Below are 19,706 nucleotides of genomic sequence, written 5' to 3'. Positions count from 1 at the left end.
CCCTGACCTCAGGTGATGCACCCGCCTCAGCCTCCCAAATTGCTGGGATTACAGGCGTGAGCCACCATGCCCGGCCTACACTGTCGTTTTAGTAACCTATAAAATCTCTTTAGGCTGATAATTTTCTCATTCTTTTGATGTATGCTAAATATCTTACCCTGTGAACCTCTGCTACCTTCCAGTGACTGGCCATTCCTACAGTTGCACAGGTGCCTGTGACACACTGCAAACCAGAATTTCCCTGTGGTGCCGCTACACAGACAAGAGACAGGGGAAGGATAGTGCACTACTGCTTTCTTTTAACATCAGAGCTAGCATGTCCGCCAAGGAACCCTTGTTCGCATCATGGGTGGACTTCAGAATGTTGTGGTAGTTTTGTTTTTTAGAAATTTGGCTTCTTGCAGTTGTTTATTTACAAAGTGATTTCTATAGTCTCTTCTACAAAGTTTCTGGGGAAGCTTTGTTTTTGGATCACCTATGAACATTCATTCCTCTGTGTATGTGTTCAGTGGCCTCTTTCAAATAGCACATCTTTTTAAAATCCTACTCCTAATATCAAATTTCAGGATGATATCAAATCTCTGTCTCTGACCTTAGGATTCCATCCCTAAAACCAGTATATTGTGTGGCAAATAAGATCTACTCACCAGCTTATTTGGGAATGCTTTGAGAGTGTGTTGAAGATTCCCATTATGGGTATTGAAACATCACTGTCCAAAACGCACATTTATATCAAAGAGCTGTTGTTATCACAGAGGATGCTGGGTGAGGGATGGAGCATGCAGGGAATGTCTGCAGAGAGTAGGAATGGCCTATGGAAGGGGATGGGCAGTTGACTCCAGGCCACAGCCCTGGGAGCAGGCCGCAGCCTTCACAACAAGAACCCTTAGTGACAAGCTGATCAGCAGACCAGGTTCCAGAATAAGACAAGGGAGCGCGCCGAGAAGGTCAAAACGAGGGTCCTATAATGTGGGAAAGAGCTGGGACTGAACACAACTGCTGACACCTGGACAGAGTCAGCTCTCAAGACACCTAGGCCTCACAACAGGAGGACTTTAAGTAAAGAAAGGCCACAAGAAGTCCTGAATTGTATTTCATTGTCAGTGTCACCTTCCTTCTTTAGGCTTAACCTAATATCTTAGCCACAGGGTCACCTTTAGGTCACCTCAAAGATATTGAGAAGTGTGAAGAGAAATGACATCACAGGCAGAAGGCCTCCCTCAGGCTGGGGGCAGTGGGAACAGTGTGGGCCTAGAGGAATTCATACCAGGGTTCAAGTAGCAGCCCTGTCGCATTCTAGCCAAGTGATCTTGGGGAAGTTATCAAGCACTATGAGCCTCAGGTTCTCCATGTGTGAAATGGGTTGGATAAGTTCTGTCTTGTCGAGTTGCAGAAATATATGGAATGTGAGTAAAGCATGTGGCACAGGGTCCGAAATACACTGGAACTTAATAAATGGCAGTTGATATCAATTATGATTATAAGCCCAAAGGCTACCACTACCTTTTTTGAAAACCTCACCTCTCCTTTTATTATGCAAAATCTGGGAAAATATGTAGCTGAATACATCACTGAAAAGAACTCAACCAATAATTCAGCTTCACAAATACAACTCAGCACATTGTGTTTCTGAAAGGATATGTCGTATAATTTGGGTAAGCCAGATGTCTGTAGCTGGAATGCAACTGAAAGATCGTATTTTGAGTCAAGAACAAACTCCTTTTCACCTTCCCCATTGCTCGTCTATCCAAACCAATTGTTTTATTTATGCTTCACTAAAAGCTAGTGCTTGCTTAGAGTTGCCCACATTACATTCAAAACAGCCTAACTAAAAGTCCTGTTAATGGACTGGGTTCTGGCTCTTCCTGGCCAGGCAAACGAGTGCCAGCCTGGAGGCTTCTGAGCACCACATCAAGGAGTTCTCACCACATTTCTCAGGAAACCCTTGCAGATGAGGGGTATCAATCACGTAGTCCTTGCACTGTGTTCACACTCCCCAGTGACAGAGCCACAGGACACCTTCCACGACTTCCCCATGTGGAGACTCCGCTCTGCTTCATCCTCCACCCAGAGCCAACTGCTCAAGTAGTTTTCCATTCCAGGCTTTTCTCTCAGCTTCTGAGAGTCTGGGCCCTGCCTTCATCCGGCTTCATAACAATCAGCTCCCACAGAAGCACCTGCAGTTTCTTGAAGCCCAAAACTGCCTGAGCTCAGGGCCTTTTCACTTGCAGGCCCCATCTAAAGTGTCACGTCCGCACTGTTGAAACTCATTCTTTAGATCATAGGGAAAATCTTCCCCTTCCTGATATGGCTTCTGAACCTAGACTTTACCGTGTTATGGGTGGGAAGAAACCTTGTTTTGATAGTATCCCCGCTACTAACAGTGCCTTCCATAAACAAATGCTGAAATATTGTTCAGCAAGTAAAGGAGTCGTTGATGCTTTTATTAAGATTAAATTCTGGTATTTCTTGAATAAGGCAAACAAATCCAGATATATAGCTTCAATTTTCAAGAACAACAGAATAAGGAGAATGAGCAATGTCAAAAATTAACAATCCTTTATTTTGTTCCACGATTTAAATACCGAGTTCTTTCACATTTCAAAGAAAATTCCAACCCAATCCCAACACCACATTCTACTGTGCCAGATCATAAGACAGAAGGTTTTCATTTTTTTCCTTACAAACTATCAAATCCTTACTCTTAAACCAGATAAACAGCAGTACATGTGTGACGATTTTCATGAACTAAGATTCTGAAATGAATTCAGCCCACCAAAAGGGGAAGCATTTGAAAAATACTGCCCCCCCCTCCCCAACAAAACGTTAAATTCTAAGTCACTCATATGAAACAGGAACACAAAGAACACTGTGGTCCCTCCAGCTCCACTCTCGCCCTCCCCGGCCTCTTCCAACACAGAGGAGGACTCAGCCTCAGACTTGACTCAGGACAGAAGTTGGTGGACATGATACTGGGGCTTGCACTGGCCGTGGAAGTAGCATCATCTGTGGTGTCAATTACAGCCTGGGCTCTGCCTTCCACATCTTTCAAAGCATCCATGTACCAGGATGGAAAGGAATTAGCAATGGTACTGTCGAGCTTGCCTAAAAACTCTAGGACTTTCCTCTTTCTGATTTTGAATTGGCTCTTAGACCTCACAATAATTCATAATGTGGAGGAGCGTTGTTGGGCACCTCCCGGTGCTCCAGGTACTTTCTCTGCACCCAATCTATAGTGAGGAGCTCACTGGGCTTCCCATAAATGAAGGCCTCCCTCCAAGCATACACCCCTATCGAATTCAGCACTTCCCAAATGACCTCCTCAGAGGCACAGCTGCCCTTGATGAAGACCACACTCAGAATATGAATTAGGAGGTGGTTCTTGGACATTTCCTGACCATCACTCAGATTCTCTTGGTCACTGAGTTCTACTGTGTTTTCAAAGACATAGGAGTCATTGTTGGGGTCCATCTCAGTCAGGGCAATGCCAATCATTAGTTCTATGAACTCAGGAGCTTTCCCGAAGATCATGGGAAGGCAGTCCTTATACTTCTTGATGACAGTCGTCAGCATCTCAGCCTTTGTGATAGGCTCCTTTGGTTGATATTTGAGGAGAAGCAACTGCACCAACTCAGCCACCTTTTCATCCAGTGCACATGAGAGCAAGGATTCACTGTCTGACAAGGCATGCCATGTAGGTGTATCCTCCACTTTTTGCCTGCTGGACTCCTCATCCAATGGGCCTCACAAAGGGAAGAAAGAGCAGGAGCTCAGAGGTCTCTGGGGAGCATCATGAAGAGGAATCCTGGGAGCACTCTGGAGAAGAATTGGAAACCCAGCAGCAGGCATGTCCTCATCCTCTGGAGCATCCAGAACCAGAATAGAGGATGAGGAGGAGGAGGAGGAAGAAGAGCAGGAGGGGAATAAAAAGTGGCAAGAGGAAGAGGAAATGGAGGAGGCTTCCTCCTCCTCCTCTTCTGTGGAATCCTGTGCATCTACCAAGTCCTGTATCAGAATTGGGTTCTGGAAGTCTTTCTCAAAGTTGAGGTGGGGACGGCTTGGGAAGAGAGATGTGATGACTGTTTTTCAGAAGTAGCATCCTTACAGCAGGGATGGGGAGGATGGGATCCCAGAGCCCTGAAGGAGGGAAGGACAGTGTGAGTGGCCTCAGCTGAGAAACTCACCCATGATGGCTGACAAAGGCCGACTTACAGCTCTTCTTCTCTTAAGGTGGTGCTCTAGGGCCTGACGGGTCGCCTGTCTTTATAAGGGGTTTGTTCCCTGGGAACCTGTAGGAGGATGTGAGAGAGCATCTCGGGGCACAGATGGCAGGCAGAGCCCCAGACTGGGAAACTGAGAGTAGGTGGGCAGTGCCGGGTGCTTCGTGATGGGAGATCACTGTCTTTCCACACAGTTCTCTTCTCGTTGAATGACCAGCCCTGGGGTTCCTCCCTCTGCTTAACTGAAGCTGCCCTCCTCAGAGAAATCTTTTTCTCTGACTGACTCCTAAAATGCAAGTCAGAAAGTTGTACATCTGGCAAGCTTGATGTCCTCCAGAGCTGGCCGCAGGCACAGGGACAGGGGAGGGGCACTACTATTTATGGGTGTTCCATTCCAACCTTCCTAGGTGCTGTTCCTGGACTCCTGAAACTGCCTGGGCTGCCTGCCCCTGGCCATCTGAGTCTTCTATCTCCAAGTAAGTCCCTCCCATCCCTGAGACCTTCAAGGTGGAAGGGAGGGAGAATTGCATCCACCCACAGTGGGATTGGGCCTCCCAGGGCCTATACTCTCTCCCTCTTCTGTCCAGACAGCAACCTTTCTTCTAAAATCCATTCCGAATCCTTCCCCTTTACTGCTGTGTGTGAAGTTGATATCAGCTCTCACCTAGCCTATGTCAAAGGCTTTCTTATTGTTGCTTCTTTGCCTATTCTTGTCCCAGAAAAATCCATCATCTTTTCAGCAGCCCGGGATCCTTTTAAAAATCCAATTCGTGATTATTTTTTAATTTACACACACCAGATTTAACTATAATGTGAAGTTATATGTGTTTTGGCAAATGCATTGCATCCTACATCTACCTCCCATGTATCATACTGACCAGTTCCATCACCCTACATGTCCCGTGTGCATCCGGTTTGAGGTCAGTCACTACACTTCTCCACAGCTCCTAGCATCTATGCTCCCTTTTCAGTTCACATTGTTTTAACTTTCACAATTTGTCATATGAATAAGTCCATAAAATACAGGTTTAAAAGTGTGGCTGTATCATTTCTCATCACACATAGCAAGGAATGAGAATTCTCGTTGTTCCATATCCTCTCTTACATTTGGCATTTTAGATTGTCAGATTTTAGTCATTCAAACAAGTGTGCATTCCAATTTTTTGTTTTCTGTTTGCATCTCCCTAATGACAAATGACGTTATATGCCTCTTTGCAGTGGGTGTATCCTCTTTGGTAAAATGTCTGTTCAAATCATTCGCATCTTTTAAAAAACGAACAGACTTCATTTTTAGAGCATTGTTAACCCAAAAATGCAAAGAGAAAACCTCATCAAAAGTACAGAGAATTCCCACATATCTACACCTTCCTCCTGCCCTGCCCCATGTGGAGACACACACACACACACACACACACACACACACACACACAGCGTCTCCTGTTATTTACATTTTGTATTAGTATGGCATGCTTGCTACAGTTGATTTCACCTCTATTGATGCCTCGTTATTAAGTCAAGTACACAGTTTACATCAGGACTCACTCAACATTGGGGGTGCTATACTTTTTGATACATGTGTAATGGCAATTATTCATGATTCCAGTATCATACAGAGTTGTTTCACCATCCTAAATCTCCTGTACACTCCACCTATTTAACAATCCCCCATGTCCCACCCCCAACCGATCAGTCCATGGAAACTACTGATATTTTTAGTGTATTCATAGTTGCCCATTGGAGAATATTGTATAACTGGAATCATACATTACGCCACCTTTTTAGCTATTCTTTTTTCACTTAGCAATATGCATTCATGATTCCTCCAGGTCTATCTCACTAACAGTGACTGAAAGTTCCTGTTGCTCAACATGCATGTCAACATTTGATGTTTCAGTGTTTGGGCATTCAGTCTTTCTCCTAGTGGTAGAGTGCTATCTCCTCGGTGCTTTAATTTGCACTTCTCTAATGCCATATGACACTGAACAGTTTTCTGATACATGCTTATTTTCCATTCCTATATAGTTATTCTTTGGTGGGGTGGCTGTTCAGACTTTTTTGCCCACTTTAAATTAGGTTTCTGTTTTCTTATGTTTGGATTTTTAGAGTTTAGTGCATATTAAAATATATATCTTTTATCAGATATGTTTATCACAGAATATTTATCCCTTTCTCTTGCTTATCTTTTCATTATCTTAGCAGTATCTTTTCACAGTGGAAGTATTTAATTTTATTAGAGTCCAATTTTTCTCTTTATCTTAGATTGCTGATATTTTTAGTGTTTCATCTGAAAAATTCCTCATCACACCCAAGGACACCTAGTGTTTGCACCCATAAGGTTGACCCACATTTAAAATTGTGATAAAATGCTTGTAAAAATGAATCGTTTCCCCATGGACAAATGTGTGAGGAAATTAACTGGTGAAACATTTTGGGAAAAAGCTCTCAGCATTATAAAAAATATAAAATAGTCATACCTTTTTCACATTTACTCAGTTTCCACATTAATATGCATTCTTATAAGTAATTGTATGCATTGATCCCAGAATTTATACTTAAATATGCTGATTGTATTTATTATAGCCACAAAAGAGAAACACATGGGTGTTCATGAGGAGGAGATTTGTTCAATGTGTTAATGCAATAAATAAATGGGAATTCTAGAGAGTAGTCCAAAAGTAAGATACATGTATATGTGCTGTGAAGCAAAGATTTTGGATTCATTTGAATAAGTGAGTATATTGGTTTGTTAGGCCTGCCATAGCAAAGTACCTCAACCTGGATGACATAAACAACAGATATTTATTGTCTCATAGTTTTCCAGTCTGGTAGTCAAAGAGCAAGGCATTCACAAGGTTGGTTCCTGCTGAGGGCTGTGAGGGAAGGATGTTTTTGGGCCTCTCTCCTTGCCTTGTAGATGGCTGTCTTCAATCCATGTGTGCTCACATTGTCATCCCTCTACTCATATCGCTATGTCCAAATTCCTCCTCTTAATAATGACTCCCATGATATTTAGTCAGGGCCAGCATTAATAACCTCATTTTAACTTGATTGCCTCTGAAATAATCCTATCTCCGAATAATGTCACATTTTAATTTAAACGGAATTTCACCTATGATAGTGCAAAGGTAACTTGCATATCTATATGTCTATCATTACCCATGTATACTTATATTTATAGACACATGTATATAAATATATATGTAATATCTGTGTGTGTGTGTTTCTGTATTACCACGTCTGTCATTTAAAATCTTTAAATCAGCTTCTAAAATTTACACACCACACTGTTAATTGTGGAAACTTCTGAGTAAGAGGCTGAATTTTGAAGAAACTTTACAAAGGGGAGAAATGTGGTTTCTGTGTATTTTTAGAATTTTTTTCAACAATAATAAATGCAGTATTTATTTGTGAGAAAAGCATTAAACTAAGCGTAAGAAGAGTAGCAGTGTAGTAGTCAGATAAAGTAACAGTAAGCTGATGGAATGAAAACATTTCCTGAAATTTACATGGTTTAACACGTTTAAATTCCGATTTTAGTTGGCAGGGTTTTGTGGGCTGAATTCTACTTGTCCCTCCAAAGGCATATATCCAGGTCTTAACCTCCAGTACCTCAGAATGTCACTGTATTTGGAGACAAAGTCTTTGAAGAGGTAATTAAGTTAAAATGAGGTCTTATTATTAGGGTCATATTCAATATTACCGGTAGGTGTCCTCATAAGAAGAGGAGATTAGGATACAGACACACAGAACAAGGGACAACCATGTAGAAATTCAGTGAGAAAGTGGCCATGTGCAAGTCAAGGACAGGGCACAGAAGAAATCAACTGGCAAAAATCTTGTTCTTGGATTTTTAGCCTCCAGAAATGTGAGAAAATACATGAGTATTGTTTAAGTCACCCAGTCTGTGGTATGTTGTTACGGCTTAATAAACTAATACATAGTGAGTCTTGGCTCTCATGTTACCCAGGTATCCAAGGTGCTTTCAACTTGTAGCTTTATATCATAACAGATGTTAACTGCTGAAAAGAAATGAAAGCATTGGAATGATGCACTGGCTTCTGTCTAACTGCAAAGGAACCAACCAGGATGACAAGTTAGACAAGAAGGAGATTGGCAATTGTGATGTCTCACATAAGCCACCACGGTGCGCAATTAAAAGCAACTATTATAATTTATGAAGGTAAGTCTTTTAATTTCTTGGAATTGTTTATGAGAAAGCCAGCATTGCCTTGAAATCTTATAGTTTTTTATTGTACCTACTAGGCGATTGGCGGTTTCAAAGAAAGAATTACAATAGGTTTTAAAACAATTCTGTAAGTCTTGGCAGGGAGGGTCAACCTTATTCCCTCAGCACTTTGCTGCACCGTCCTTTTGATGATAAACATCATTTCTTTAGGCTGAGAATCCTGTCATGCCTTTTGGTGTATATCCTACCCTGAGAGCCTCTGCTACCCTTCACATAACTGAACACTCTTGAACAACTGCACATGTGCCTGTGGCGGACTGCAAACCAGGATTTTCCTGTGCGGCAGGTAACAAAGGACAATGGAAAGATGATCAGCCATTGTTTTCTCTGCTCATCAGAGCTGTCCAAGGAACCTTTGTCACCTCCTAGGCAGTATTCAGGATTTTTTTTTATTTTTCTGTTTTTCAGAAATTCAACTCCTTGTCATTTATTTACAAAGTGATTCCCATAGTCTTATCTCATATACCAAGTTTATGAAGGAAGCTTTGCTTTTTGACCACCTAGTATAGCTCATTAATCTGTGTATCTCTTCAGTGGCCTGCTTTAAACAATGTTACTACAAATATCATATATTAAAATATTAATATAAATATCAAATATTAGGATATCAAAAACTCTCTTACCCTGGGATTACATGCCTAGAATCAGTATATTATGTGGCAACTCAGATTCTACTCAGCACCCTATGTGGGAGTATTTTGAGAGTGTGTTGAAGATGCCCAGGATAGATATGGAATTGTCACTATCCAAACTGAAAATTTACATCAAAGTGCTGTTATCGCACAGGAGCCGGGGGATATGGATGGATCAGTCAGGGAACTTCTGTGGGGATGAGGAGGCGTCTATGTCAGAGGAAGGACTGCTGATTCTGGGCTGTTACACTGGAAGCAGGGCACAGCCTTCACAGAGAGACTGTAGGGATGAGCTGGTCAGCAGGACAGGTTCCAGAGTTGCTCAGGAGAGCACACAGGAGAGACCAGAAGGAGGGTGCTGTAAAGTGGGAAAGTGCTGAGGCTGGACAGAACTGCTGGCACCTGGACAGGGTCAGCTCTCAAGAAACTTAGGGCTCAGAATAGGAGCAGGTAAACTAAGCCCACAATGATCCCCAAATTGTATTTATTCTCATTATCACCATTCTTCTCCCAGTCTACCTGAATACCTTGGACACAGGGTTCATCTTTATGTCATCTGAGAGATTATAGCAAGTGTGCAGAGAAGTAGCTTAAAAGGCAAAGGCCTTCCTCAGGCTGGGAAGAGAGGGACAGCATGAGTCAAGATGAATTCAGAGCAAGGCTCAAGTCCCAGCACTGTCACTTTCTAGCCATGTGATCTTACTGAATTTATCAAGGACTATGCACCTCAGGTTCTTCATCTGTAAAAGGGGTTTCAGAAGCCCTGTCTTGTAGAATTGCTGGATGTTTATAATGTGAGTAAAACACCTGGCACAGTGCCAAGCATATACTGGAATTTTAACAAATGGCAGTTATCAATGTAATTATAACCCCAAGGCTACCACTGTCTTTTATGAAAAATTTCACTCGTTTTATGATCTAAAACATCTCAGAGCATATGTAGCTGAATACGTCATGAAGTACCAACTCAACCAGAAATCCGGCTTCATAAATAAAACTCAGTCCATTTTCTTTCCAAAATGATATGTTGTATAATTTGGGTAAGTAGAGAATTCCCCAAGTGGAATGCGACTCAGTGATCCTGGAATTTGAGTCAAGGACCAACTCCTTTTCGCCTTCCCCAAGGCTCATCGATCCAAAGCACTAGTTTTATGTATCCTCCACTAAAAATCCAGCCCTTGCTTGGAGTTGCCCACATTAGATTCAAAATAACCTAATTAAATGGCCTTTCCATGGAGTAGGCTCTGGCTCTCCCACGCCAGGTGAGTCAGCCTAGAGGCTTCTGGTCACCGCTTCAAGGGATTCTCACCACATTTCTCAGGAAACCCTTGCAGATGATGGATATCAATCACCTGGTTCTTGCACTGTGTTCAAACTCACCAGTTACAGAGCCACAGGACACCTTCCATTACTTCCCCATGTGGAGACTCCCTCTCTGCTTCATCCTCCACCCAGAAGCAACTCCTCAGAGCAATTTCCCATTCCAGGCTCTTCCCTCACCCTCCGAGAGTCTGGTCCCTGCCACCACCCAGCTTTGTAACTACAAGCCCTCAGAAAAGCAACTGCAGTTTTCCAAAGCCCCAAGCTGCCTTAGCTCAAGACCTTTACACTTGAAGGCTTGCATGTGGAGTCTCACCTCCCCAGCCCCTTTTTAACTTGTTCTTTAGATTGTAGAGAACATCTTACCACCTTCTTGATATGGCTTCTGCTCCTAGACTCTACTGTTTTATGGATAGAGATAAGTCATGCTTTCATTAGTATCCCCACTACTAACAGTGACTTCCACAAGCAAATACTAAAAGAATGTTCAGCAAATAAAGGAGTCAGTGGGGCTTTCTTTTATTAAGATTTAATTTCTGCTGCTTTCTTCAACAAGCTAAGCAAAGCCAGGTATATATCTTTAATTTTCAAGAACAAAAGAATAAGCAGGACAAGGAAATGAAAATATTGACCATCCTTCATGTTGTCCCACTATTTAACTGTTGAGTTATTACGCATTGTTATAAAAAAAAAAAAAAAAAAAGCCTATTACAATACCACATTACCCTGTTACTGATCACAAAATAAGGGAGAAGGTATTTCCATTTATTGTAAACAAAATATCAAACTGTTACTCTTAAACCAGATAAACAGCAATACATGTGTGACCAATATTCATAAATTAATGCTCTGAAGCTAACTACCTGCTATTTAAAGGAAAAGCATTCAAAAAGTACTGAAAAACAGGTAAATCTCCACATCGCCCACATGGGACAGAAACGCAAAGAACATTATGTTCCTCGAGCCCCACCTGGCCCTCCACTACCTAGAACCTAAACTGCCTTCTTCAAACACAGAGCGAAGAAACTGTCCTAGACTTCACTCAGAAAAGGGGAGATTGCTGGACATGACACTGAGGCTTTCAGTGGCCATGACAGTGTCATCATCTGTGGTATCAGTTATGGCCTGGGCTCTCTCTTCCACATCTTTCAAAGCATCCTTGTACCAGGATGGAAAGGAACTAGGGACAGTGTTGTTCAGCTCAGCTAAAAACTCTAGTACTTTCCTCTTGATGTTTTCTGAATGGGCTCTCGGACCCCACAGAAATTCATAATATGGAGGAGAACTGTTGGGCACCTCCCGATACTCCAGGTAACGCTCCTGCACCCAAACTTTAGTGAGGAGCTCCCTGGGCTCCCCATAGACGAAGTGCTCCCTCCCAGCATACACCCCTATTGCATTCAGCACTTCCCAGATGACCTCCTCAGAGGCAAAGCTGCCCTTTATGAAGATCACACTCAGAATAATAATCAGGAGGCTGTTCTCCAGCATGCCCTCATCATCACTACCCTCATCAGTGGGGTCTACTGTGTTTGCAAACACATATAAGTGGTCAGGGCCCACTTCTATCAGGGCAAGGCCAAAAAGCAGCTCCATGAACTCACGGGCTCTCTTGAGTATCACAGGAAAGTAGTCTTTGTACTTGATGACAATCATCAGCATCTCTGCCTCTGTTACAGGCTCCTCTGCTTCGTATCTGAGGAGCAGGAACGCCACTAACTCGGCCACCTTTTCATCTAGTGTATGTGTGAAAGAGGACTCACTGTCTGGCAGGCCCTGACAGGTACTTGTATCCTCCTCTTTTGAGCTGTTGGACTCTTCACTGAATGAGCTCCATGAAAAAGAGGAGCAACAGGAGCTCAGAGGACTCTGGGAAGGACCCTGTGGAGGACTCTGTGGAGGACTCTGTGAAGGACTACTGAGAGTGCTCTCAGGAAGACTTGGTATCACATCAGATGGCACCTCCTCAGGACCACCAAGAATCAGAGAAGAGGATGAGGAGAAGGAAGAGGGGGAAAATACTAAGTAGAAAGTGGAAGAGGAAATGGAGGAGGCTTCCCCCTCTTCCTCATCTGTGGGATCCTGTGCATCTACCCAGTCCTCTGACTCAACTGAGGCCGGAGGAGAGTCGTTGTCAACGTTGTGGAATGGAACGCCCGGAACGGGAGGCATAACGACTTCTTCAGGAGCAGCAGGTAAAGGTATCAACAGGGATATGGATGATGAGATGTAACAGGCCTGTGGAAGAGAATGACAGTGTGAATGGCCTCAGCTGAGACTCACCCATGATGGCTCTGACAAAAGGCCAACTTACAGCTCTTCTTCTCTTAAGGTGGTGCTCTAGGGCCTCACAGGTCTCCTGTCTTCCTGGGGAGTTTGTCTGCTGGCAACCTGTAGGAGGATGTGGGAACACACTTCAGGGCACAGCTGGCAGGCAGAGCCCGAGACCCCAGGAATAACAGTAGGTGGGTAGGGCCGGGTGCTGTGGGGTCTCCTCTGTTTGTAGGGGTAGGGCCCTTGGTACACAGTCAGGGTGTGCACTCACCTTGACTCCTGGCACTGCCTGGGCCTCCTCTGCTGTGCTGACTTTAGGATGTGTGCCTCACACCCAGTTTGTCACCACCTGGTTCCTGGAGCACCTGCAAGAGGAAGTGAGGGAGCCCCTCAGGTTAAAGACTGCAAGTAGAGTCTTGGGCCTCCCAGGGCTGACAGCTGGGGCTGGCCAGAATCCCAGAGCTCCATAGTTCTGGACTGCATGGTCCCATCAGAATTTAATTGGAAACCTCACGGCTTCTCAGAGACAGCCAAGCCCCCACCACTCTGCTGGCCTAAGGCAAAACCTCCTAGCAACCTCCACATCCCTGAGAGCAGTGGGAGGTAGCGCAATGGCAGCCACCTCCCAGCACTCTACCATGGAGGTGGTGTGGGTGGCCTCACGTCCGTTCTGATGCACATGTGACTCCTGTCTTCTGTCTTATCGCCAGCAGGGCCTGGGAATCTTCCCTCTGCCAACCAGAGGCAGCTCCCCGTGCTGACTTGCCACGGGACCCCCAGAAAAAGGCCTCCGCCGCCCCTCCACCCCTCACCCAGAAATGAGAGGGCAGCCGCTCAGCCCGAGCCGACTGGGGCGCTCTACAAGGGCTGATTTGAGGAGCAGGGTGGGAATCTGTGGGAATCTGTCCTCTGAGGTGGGGGTTCCCCCAGTCCTCCTCAATGTCTTTCTATTTATTCCCTAGAGGGCCGGCACCTCCTCCCTTCTTCTGCGGCCATTTTCCTGTTTGGGACCAACCAGACCCAGGGCAGCGGCAGTGCTGGCCGGGATTTCATCTCTCTATTGTGGGAGGTCCCTCAGTTCTTCCTCAGGGCCCTCACCTTGCGGACTGGCCAGGTCTAAGACTCCCTACCGCTGACCTGATTCGCATCTCCTCGCAAAATGCCTCCGATCCCTCAGATTCCCAAGATGGCCGCCAGGAAAGCACATCCGGGAACCCGGCCGTGGTGGTCCACGGCTGACGGCAGCGTCAACGTGGGGCGGGGCCTCCTCTCTGAGGAGGAACCACTCCCCACCTCTCCACTTCTTTTCCATCCCATCCTTGCCACATCCCAGCTGCCCTCCAACCCTTCCTGCTCGCTCCCTAAACCTTGTGGACCTTTTCACTCCCACCTCCCCAGTCCTTGACATCCCACCCTCCTTTTTCCAGGGGTGTCAGCAGGAGCGGCTTGGTGCAGCCTGCACCTCCCCTCCGTGTTGGGAGGTCACCGTCCTTCCACATCTCTTCTTGTTTTCTGGCCAGTTCTGGGACTTCTCTCTCTGCTTAACTGAATCTGCCCTCCTCAGAGACAGCCTCCCCTTCTGCTGACTCCCAAAATGGAAGTAAGAAAATTGTACATCTGGGGACCCTGATGGGGTCCTTCAGAGTTGGCAGCAGGCACAGGGACAGGACAGGGGGCACTACCAGTCGTGGATGTTCCCTTCCAACCTTCCTGAGAGGCTGTGCCTGGACTCCTGAAACGGCCTGGACTCCCTGTCTCTGTGCATCTGAGTCTTTCACCTGCGAATAAGCCCCTCCCATCCCTGAGACCTGCAAGGTGCAAGAGAGGTGGACTCACATCCATCCACAGTGGGGTATGGCCTCCCAGGGGCTACTCTCTCTGTTTAACTGAAGCTGCCCTCCTCAGAGAAAATCTCCCCATCTGGCTGACTCCCAAAACGGAAGTCAGAAAGTTGTAAATCTGGGGACCCTGATGGGCTCCTCCAGAGCTGGCAGCAGGCACAGGGACAGGTTGGTGGCACTACTAGTCATGGGTGTTCCCTTCCTGCCCTCCTGGGAGGCACAGCCTGAAACTGCCTGGGCTCCCTGCCTCTGTGCATCTGAGTCTTTCACCTCTGAATAAGCCCCTCCCATCCCTGAGACCAGCAAGGTAGAAGAGAGGGAGAATCCCATCCACCCACAGTGGCATAGGGCCTGCAAAGCCCATGGTAGGGCTCCGGTGCCCTGTGTCTGAAATGGCATAGACAAGACTCTGTCTTCCTGCGATTATTATCCCTGACAGGGCCTCAGAGTCCCTTCCCCTGCTGTCCAGAGACTATGGTCTTCAGATCAAGGTTCCCATTTCCATGAGACCCCAAACCAAGAGGAAGTGAAGAGCCCTAGCATCTCTGCCTGAGGGCCCTGCCCAAGGCCTCTCAGGGGTGAAAACAAGGGCTGATTTTGTGTGTCCTTCTGTTTCTTGGGAGGGATGTCTCACCAGTCCTTCCTCTATGTCATCCTGGGGATGCCTGGAAGGGCCTGAGTCCCTTCCCCTCTCATGATCCGAAGTGAGACTTACTTGAGCACAGCCCTCTCCTCTTTCTACCGTGTAAGAAGTCAGGGGACACCACAGTGGGCCACCATGCCCCAGGGCCTCCCATGGCTGACAACAGTGGGGAAGCTGGATTCTGTGGATCCTCCACTTTGTGGGCAGAGTGTCTCTGCAGTTTTCCCTCAGAAGCCTCATTTGACTACTGGTTGGTCCTGGGTCGCCCTATCCTTCCCAGGATGGCAGTATGACACAGGGGAAAAATAATGTGACTGTACCCTGAAGAAAGCTAAAAAAAATCTACATTGCCATGGTGATCAAATTAGCATCGTCAGTGACTAAGTTTGTCCTATGTATGGTGGGTATGATATGGAATATTTGGGAACTCTTTGCACTATCTTAATAATTTTTCCATACATCTAAAATTAACCTAAAATAAAAGTTTTCTTTAAATGTGATAATGTTAGAAAACTAGGTAAAATTTTATTTAACTCTTGATGGTAAATATTATACTTACCTGGGAAAATTTGAAACTTCTACTTTGAGATTAGTAAACAAGCTAGAATCCTGCTATCACAAATTTCTATTCAATTGTCTAATAAAGGTAGTAGCCAGTGATGTAATATATAGCAGATATAAAAGCAGTTAGGATGTTAATGTAGAAAATAGTGTTTCCATGAGTAACAGATTATTAGACTCTTTATGAAAAAAATCAGAATTAAAAATAATCACCCTGATCTATAAATCAGTACATGTGCTTGTCAGATAAAAGATCAGTATACAAAAATGAACCTTGCTTTTTTTGCAGGAGCAAAGAGTATGAAAAAAATGGTAAACAAAATATAACTTGTAACATATCATACCAAAATGTCAATTAAAATAAATTTACCAACAAAATTTAACAACTTCACAGAAAATAATAAATGTAACATTTAGATTAATTGATGAGCCCCTACATAAATTTAGGGTTTTTAAAATTTAATTTTAATTTGGGGGGTACATTATAGGTGTATATTTTGTGGCTTACATGAGATATTTTGATAGAGGCATGAAATAGGTAATAATTACCACAGGGTAAATGGGGTATCTGTTACATCAATTATGTATCTGATGTGTTACAAACAATCCAATTATACTCTTTACTTTAAATGTTCAATTAAATTATTTGTTCACTATTATCATCCCATTGCCCTGGCAAATACTAGGTCTTGCTCATTGTTTCTATTTTTTTCTACCCATTAGCCCTCCCGACTTTCTCCCCACCCTCTCACTACCCTTCCCATCCTCTGGAAACCATCCCTCTATGCTCTGTCTCCCTGAATTCAATCGTATTGATTTTCCCCACAAATAATGAGAATATACAGTTTGTCTTTTGTGCCTGGCTTATTTCATTGAACATAATGACCTATACTTTTGTTCATGTACTGCAAATGACTGTAACTCATTTTCTTTTATGGCCAAACAGTACTCCATTGTGTATATGTACTATAGTGAACAGTGCTGCCACAAACATGGGAGTGCAGCTATCTCTTTGATATACTGATTTCCTTTCTTTTCTGAATATAGCAAGCAATGGGATTGCTGGATCATACGATAGCTCTATTTTTAGTTTTTGGAGGAACCTCCAAACTGTTCTCCATAGCAGCTGTACTGATTTACATTGCCACCAACAATATGCAAGTGTTCCCTTTTGTCCACATCCTCACTTGCATTTGTTACTGCTACTGAAGCGGGGCAGGGAAGTGCTGGGTAGAGGAGGGCGTGGTCCCTGGCTAGGGCTCCACTCCTGGGCCTGTGTCCACGGACCTAGGTGAGGACAGTCATTTCTGTTTTCATGCCCAAATGTTGCATTTCCCAAGACCACCCTGGCCTGCCATGCCCCCATCCTGTGCCTATAAAAACCCCAAGACCCTAGCAGGTAGACACACAAGCGGCTGGATATGGAGAGAAACGCATCTGCAGAAGAAGACACAAGTGGCTGGACATTGAGAGGACATCGAGGGGAGCATTCCAGTGGAAGAGCACATGACACACACGGGCACGCCAGCAAGCTATTGACCAGGAGAATGAGGTGGAGTTTGGTTGGGGCAGTCGGAGGAGAGCCCAGGCCGTGGAGTGGGCTGACTCCAGGGGAAAACCATCTCTCTTCTGGCTCTCCCATCTAGTGAGAGCTGCTTCCACTCAGTGAAACCTTGCACTCATTCTCCAAGCCCTCGTGTCATCTGATTCTTCCAGTACACCAAGGCAAGAACCCTGAGATACAGATAAGCCCCCATCGTTGCTATGAGGCAGGGGTCTAATCGAGCCGACTATCACAAGTCGCCTATGGATAGCTAAACTGAAAGAGAACCCTGTAACACACGTCCACTGGGACTTCAGCTATAAACATTCACCCCTAGACACTGCTGTGGGCTTAAAGACCCACAGACTGACAGTCTGTATGCTCCCCTAGACGTCTGAGCATCGGGGCACTTAAGAAGTGAGCGACGCCCTCATCGCATGACCTGCAATGGGGGTAAGGAAACTTTTCCAGTTTCATTATTGCTGGACTTTTGGATAAAAACCATGATAACTGGGATGAGAAGTCTCATTGTAGTCTTTACTTGCAATTCTCTAATCAGTGATGTTGAGCACCTTCTGATATACCTGTTGGCCAATTGTATGCCTTCTTTTGAAAAATGTCTATTCAGATCTTTTGCCCATTTTTAATCAGATTATTAGATTTTTCCTATGCCGTTATTATATTGTTATATATCCTTGTATATTCTAATTTTATAATATTAGAATAAAATTGTATAAAATCCCTTGTCAGATAGGTAATTAGCAAACATATTCTCCAATTCTGTGGGATGCATCTTCACTTTGTTTACTGTTTGCTGTGGAGAATATTTCTAACTTGTTGTGATCCTTTTGTCCATTTTGCTTTGCTTGCCTGTGCTTGTGGGGTATTACTGAAACAATCTTTGTCCAGTCACATGTTCTGGAGAGTTTCCCCAAAGTTTTCTTTTAGTAGTTTCATAGTTTGAGGTCTTATATTTAAGTGGTTACTTCATTTTGATTTGATTTCTGTATATAACAAGAGATAGTAGTACCTGGTTTCATTCTTCTGTTTACAAATATGCAGTTTTCTCAGCACCATTTATTGAAGAGACTCCTTTTCCTAATGTATACTCTTGACACCTGTGTCAAAAATGGATTCACTATAGCTGCATGGATTTATATCTGGGTTTTCCATTCTGTTCTACTCATCTATTTTTGTCTGATTTTATGTCTGTACCATGCTATTTTGGTTGCTATAACTCTGTAGTATAACTTAAAGTCAGGTAATGTGATTCCTCTCGTTTTGTTCTTTTTGCTTAGGATGGCTTTGGCTATTCTGTGTCTTTTGTGGGCTCCATATACATTTTAGGGTTGTTTTACTATTTTGTGAAGAATGTCCTAGGTATTTTATAGGAATTGCATTAAATATGTAGATTGATTTGGGTAGTATGAACATTTTAACAATATTGATTCTTGAAATCCATGAACATGAAATATTTTTTCACTTCTTGCTTGTCTTTTCAATTTCCTGCATCAATGTTTTGTAGTTTTCATTATACAGATCTTTCAATTATTTGGTTAAATTAATTCCTAGGTATTTTATTTTATTTGTAACTCTTATAAATGGGTTTACTCTCTTGATTTCTTTTTCAGATGGTTCACTGTTGGCATATAGAAATGCTAGTGATTTTTGTAGGCTGTATCTGGCAACTTTACTGAATTTGTTTATCTGTTCTAATAGTTTTGGTGGAATCTTTAGATTTTCAAATATAAGGTCATGTCATCTGCGAACAAGAATAATTTGACTTCTTCTTCTCCAATTTGGATGACCTTTATTTCTTTCTCTTGTCTGATTGCTCTAGCTAGATCTTCCAGTACTATGTTGAATAACAGTGATGAAAGTGGGCATCCTTGTTGTATTCTAGATCTTACAGGAAAGGCATTCAGTTTTTACCCATTCAGTATGATACTAGCTATGGATCTGTCATATAGAGCTTTTTAAATGTTCAGGTACATTCCTTCCATACACAGTTTTTTGAGCATTTTTATCATGAAGGGATGCTTAATTTTATTAAATGCTTTTACAGCATCAATTAAAATGATTATATTATTTTTGTCATTCATTTTGTTGATATGACATACCCTACTGATTGACTTGCATATGTTGACCCATGCTTGCATCCATGCAATAAATTCCACTTCATCGTGATGAATTATCTTTTTACTGTGTTATTGAATTAGTTTAATACTGTTTTGTTGAGGATATTTGCATCAATATTTATCAGTGACATTGGCCTACAGTTTTCTTTTTTTGATGTCTCTGTCTTGTTTTGCTATCAGGCTCATACTGACCTCACATATAACGAGTTTGAAAGTATTCTGTCTTCTATTTTTCAGAATAGATTCAGTAGGTTTGGCATTACTTCTTTAAACGTTTGGTAGAATTCA

The 19,706-nt window shown here is 43.6% G+C and overlaps 1 protein-coding gene and 1 pseudogene across 2 annotated transcripts; both read right to left on the bottom strand.

Moving 5' to 3' along the window:
• The window catches only part of LOC108543457 (melanoma-associated antigen C3-like), a 19,175-nt pseudogene extending 8,946 nt beyond the window's left edge, over positions 1-10,229 (bottom strand).
• Positions 10,230-10,921: 692 nt separating this feature from the next.
• Positions 10,922-13,917, bottom strand: MAGEC2 (MAGE family member C2). Of its 2 annotated transcripts, none has more exons than XM_017893953.1 (4): positions 13,830-13,917; positions 12,964-13,057; positions 12,733-12,809; positions 10,922-12,656 (listed from the first exon to the last, which is right to left on the bottom strand). In XM_017893953.1, the coding sequence occupies exon 4, from the start codon at positions 12,588-12,590 to the stop codon at positions 11,457-11,459; it is 1,134 nt and encodes a 377-aa protein (XP_017749442.1). In that variant the 5' UTR covers positions 12,591-12,656; positions 12,733-12,809; positions 12,964-13,057; positions 13,830-13,917; the 3' UTR covers positions 10,922-11,456. The 2 variants fall into 2 exon arrangements, with proteins under 2 accessions (XP_017749442.1, XP_017749441.1); XM_017893952.1 differs by having other exon boundaries at positions 13,791-13,878.
• Between the last annotated feature and the right edge of the window lie 5,789 nt (positions 13,918-19,706).

The sequence above is a fragment of the Rhinopithecus bieti genome, unplaced genomic scaffold, assembly GCF_001698545.2.
Source record: "Rhinopithecus bieti isolate Rb0 unplaced genomic scaffold, ASM169854v2 scaffold_25755, whole genome shotgun sequence".
Lineage (NCBI taxonomy): Eukaryota > Metazoa > Chordata > Mammalia > Primates > Cercopithecidae > Rhinopithecus > Rhinopithecus bieti.
Note: the sequence above shows the minus strand (reverse complement) of the source record. Positions and strands in the feature narration are given on the sequence as shown.

Excerpts from the sequence above, each read along its gene's own strand:
- MAGEC2 (XM_017893953.1), bottom strand. The coding sequence starts at position 12,590 with ATGCCTCCCGTTCCGGGCGTTCCATTCCACAACGTTGACAACGACTCT.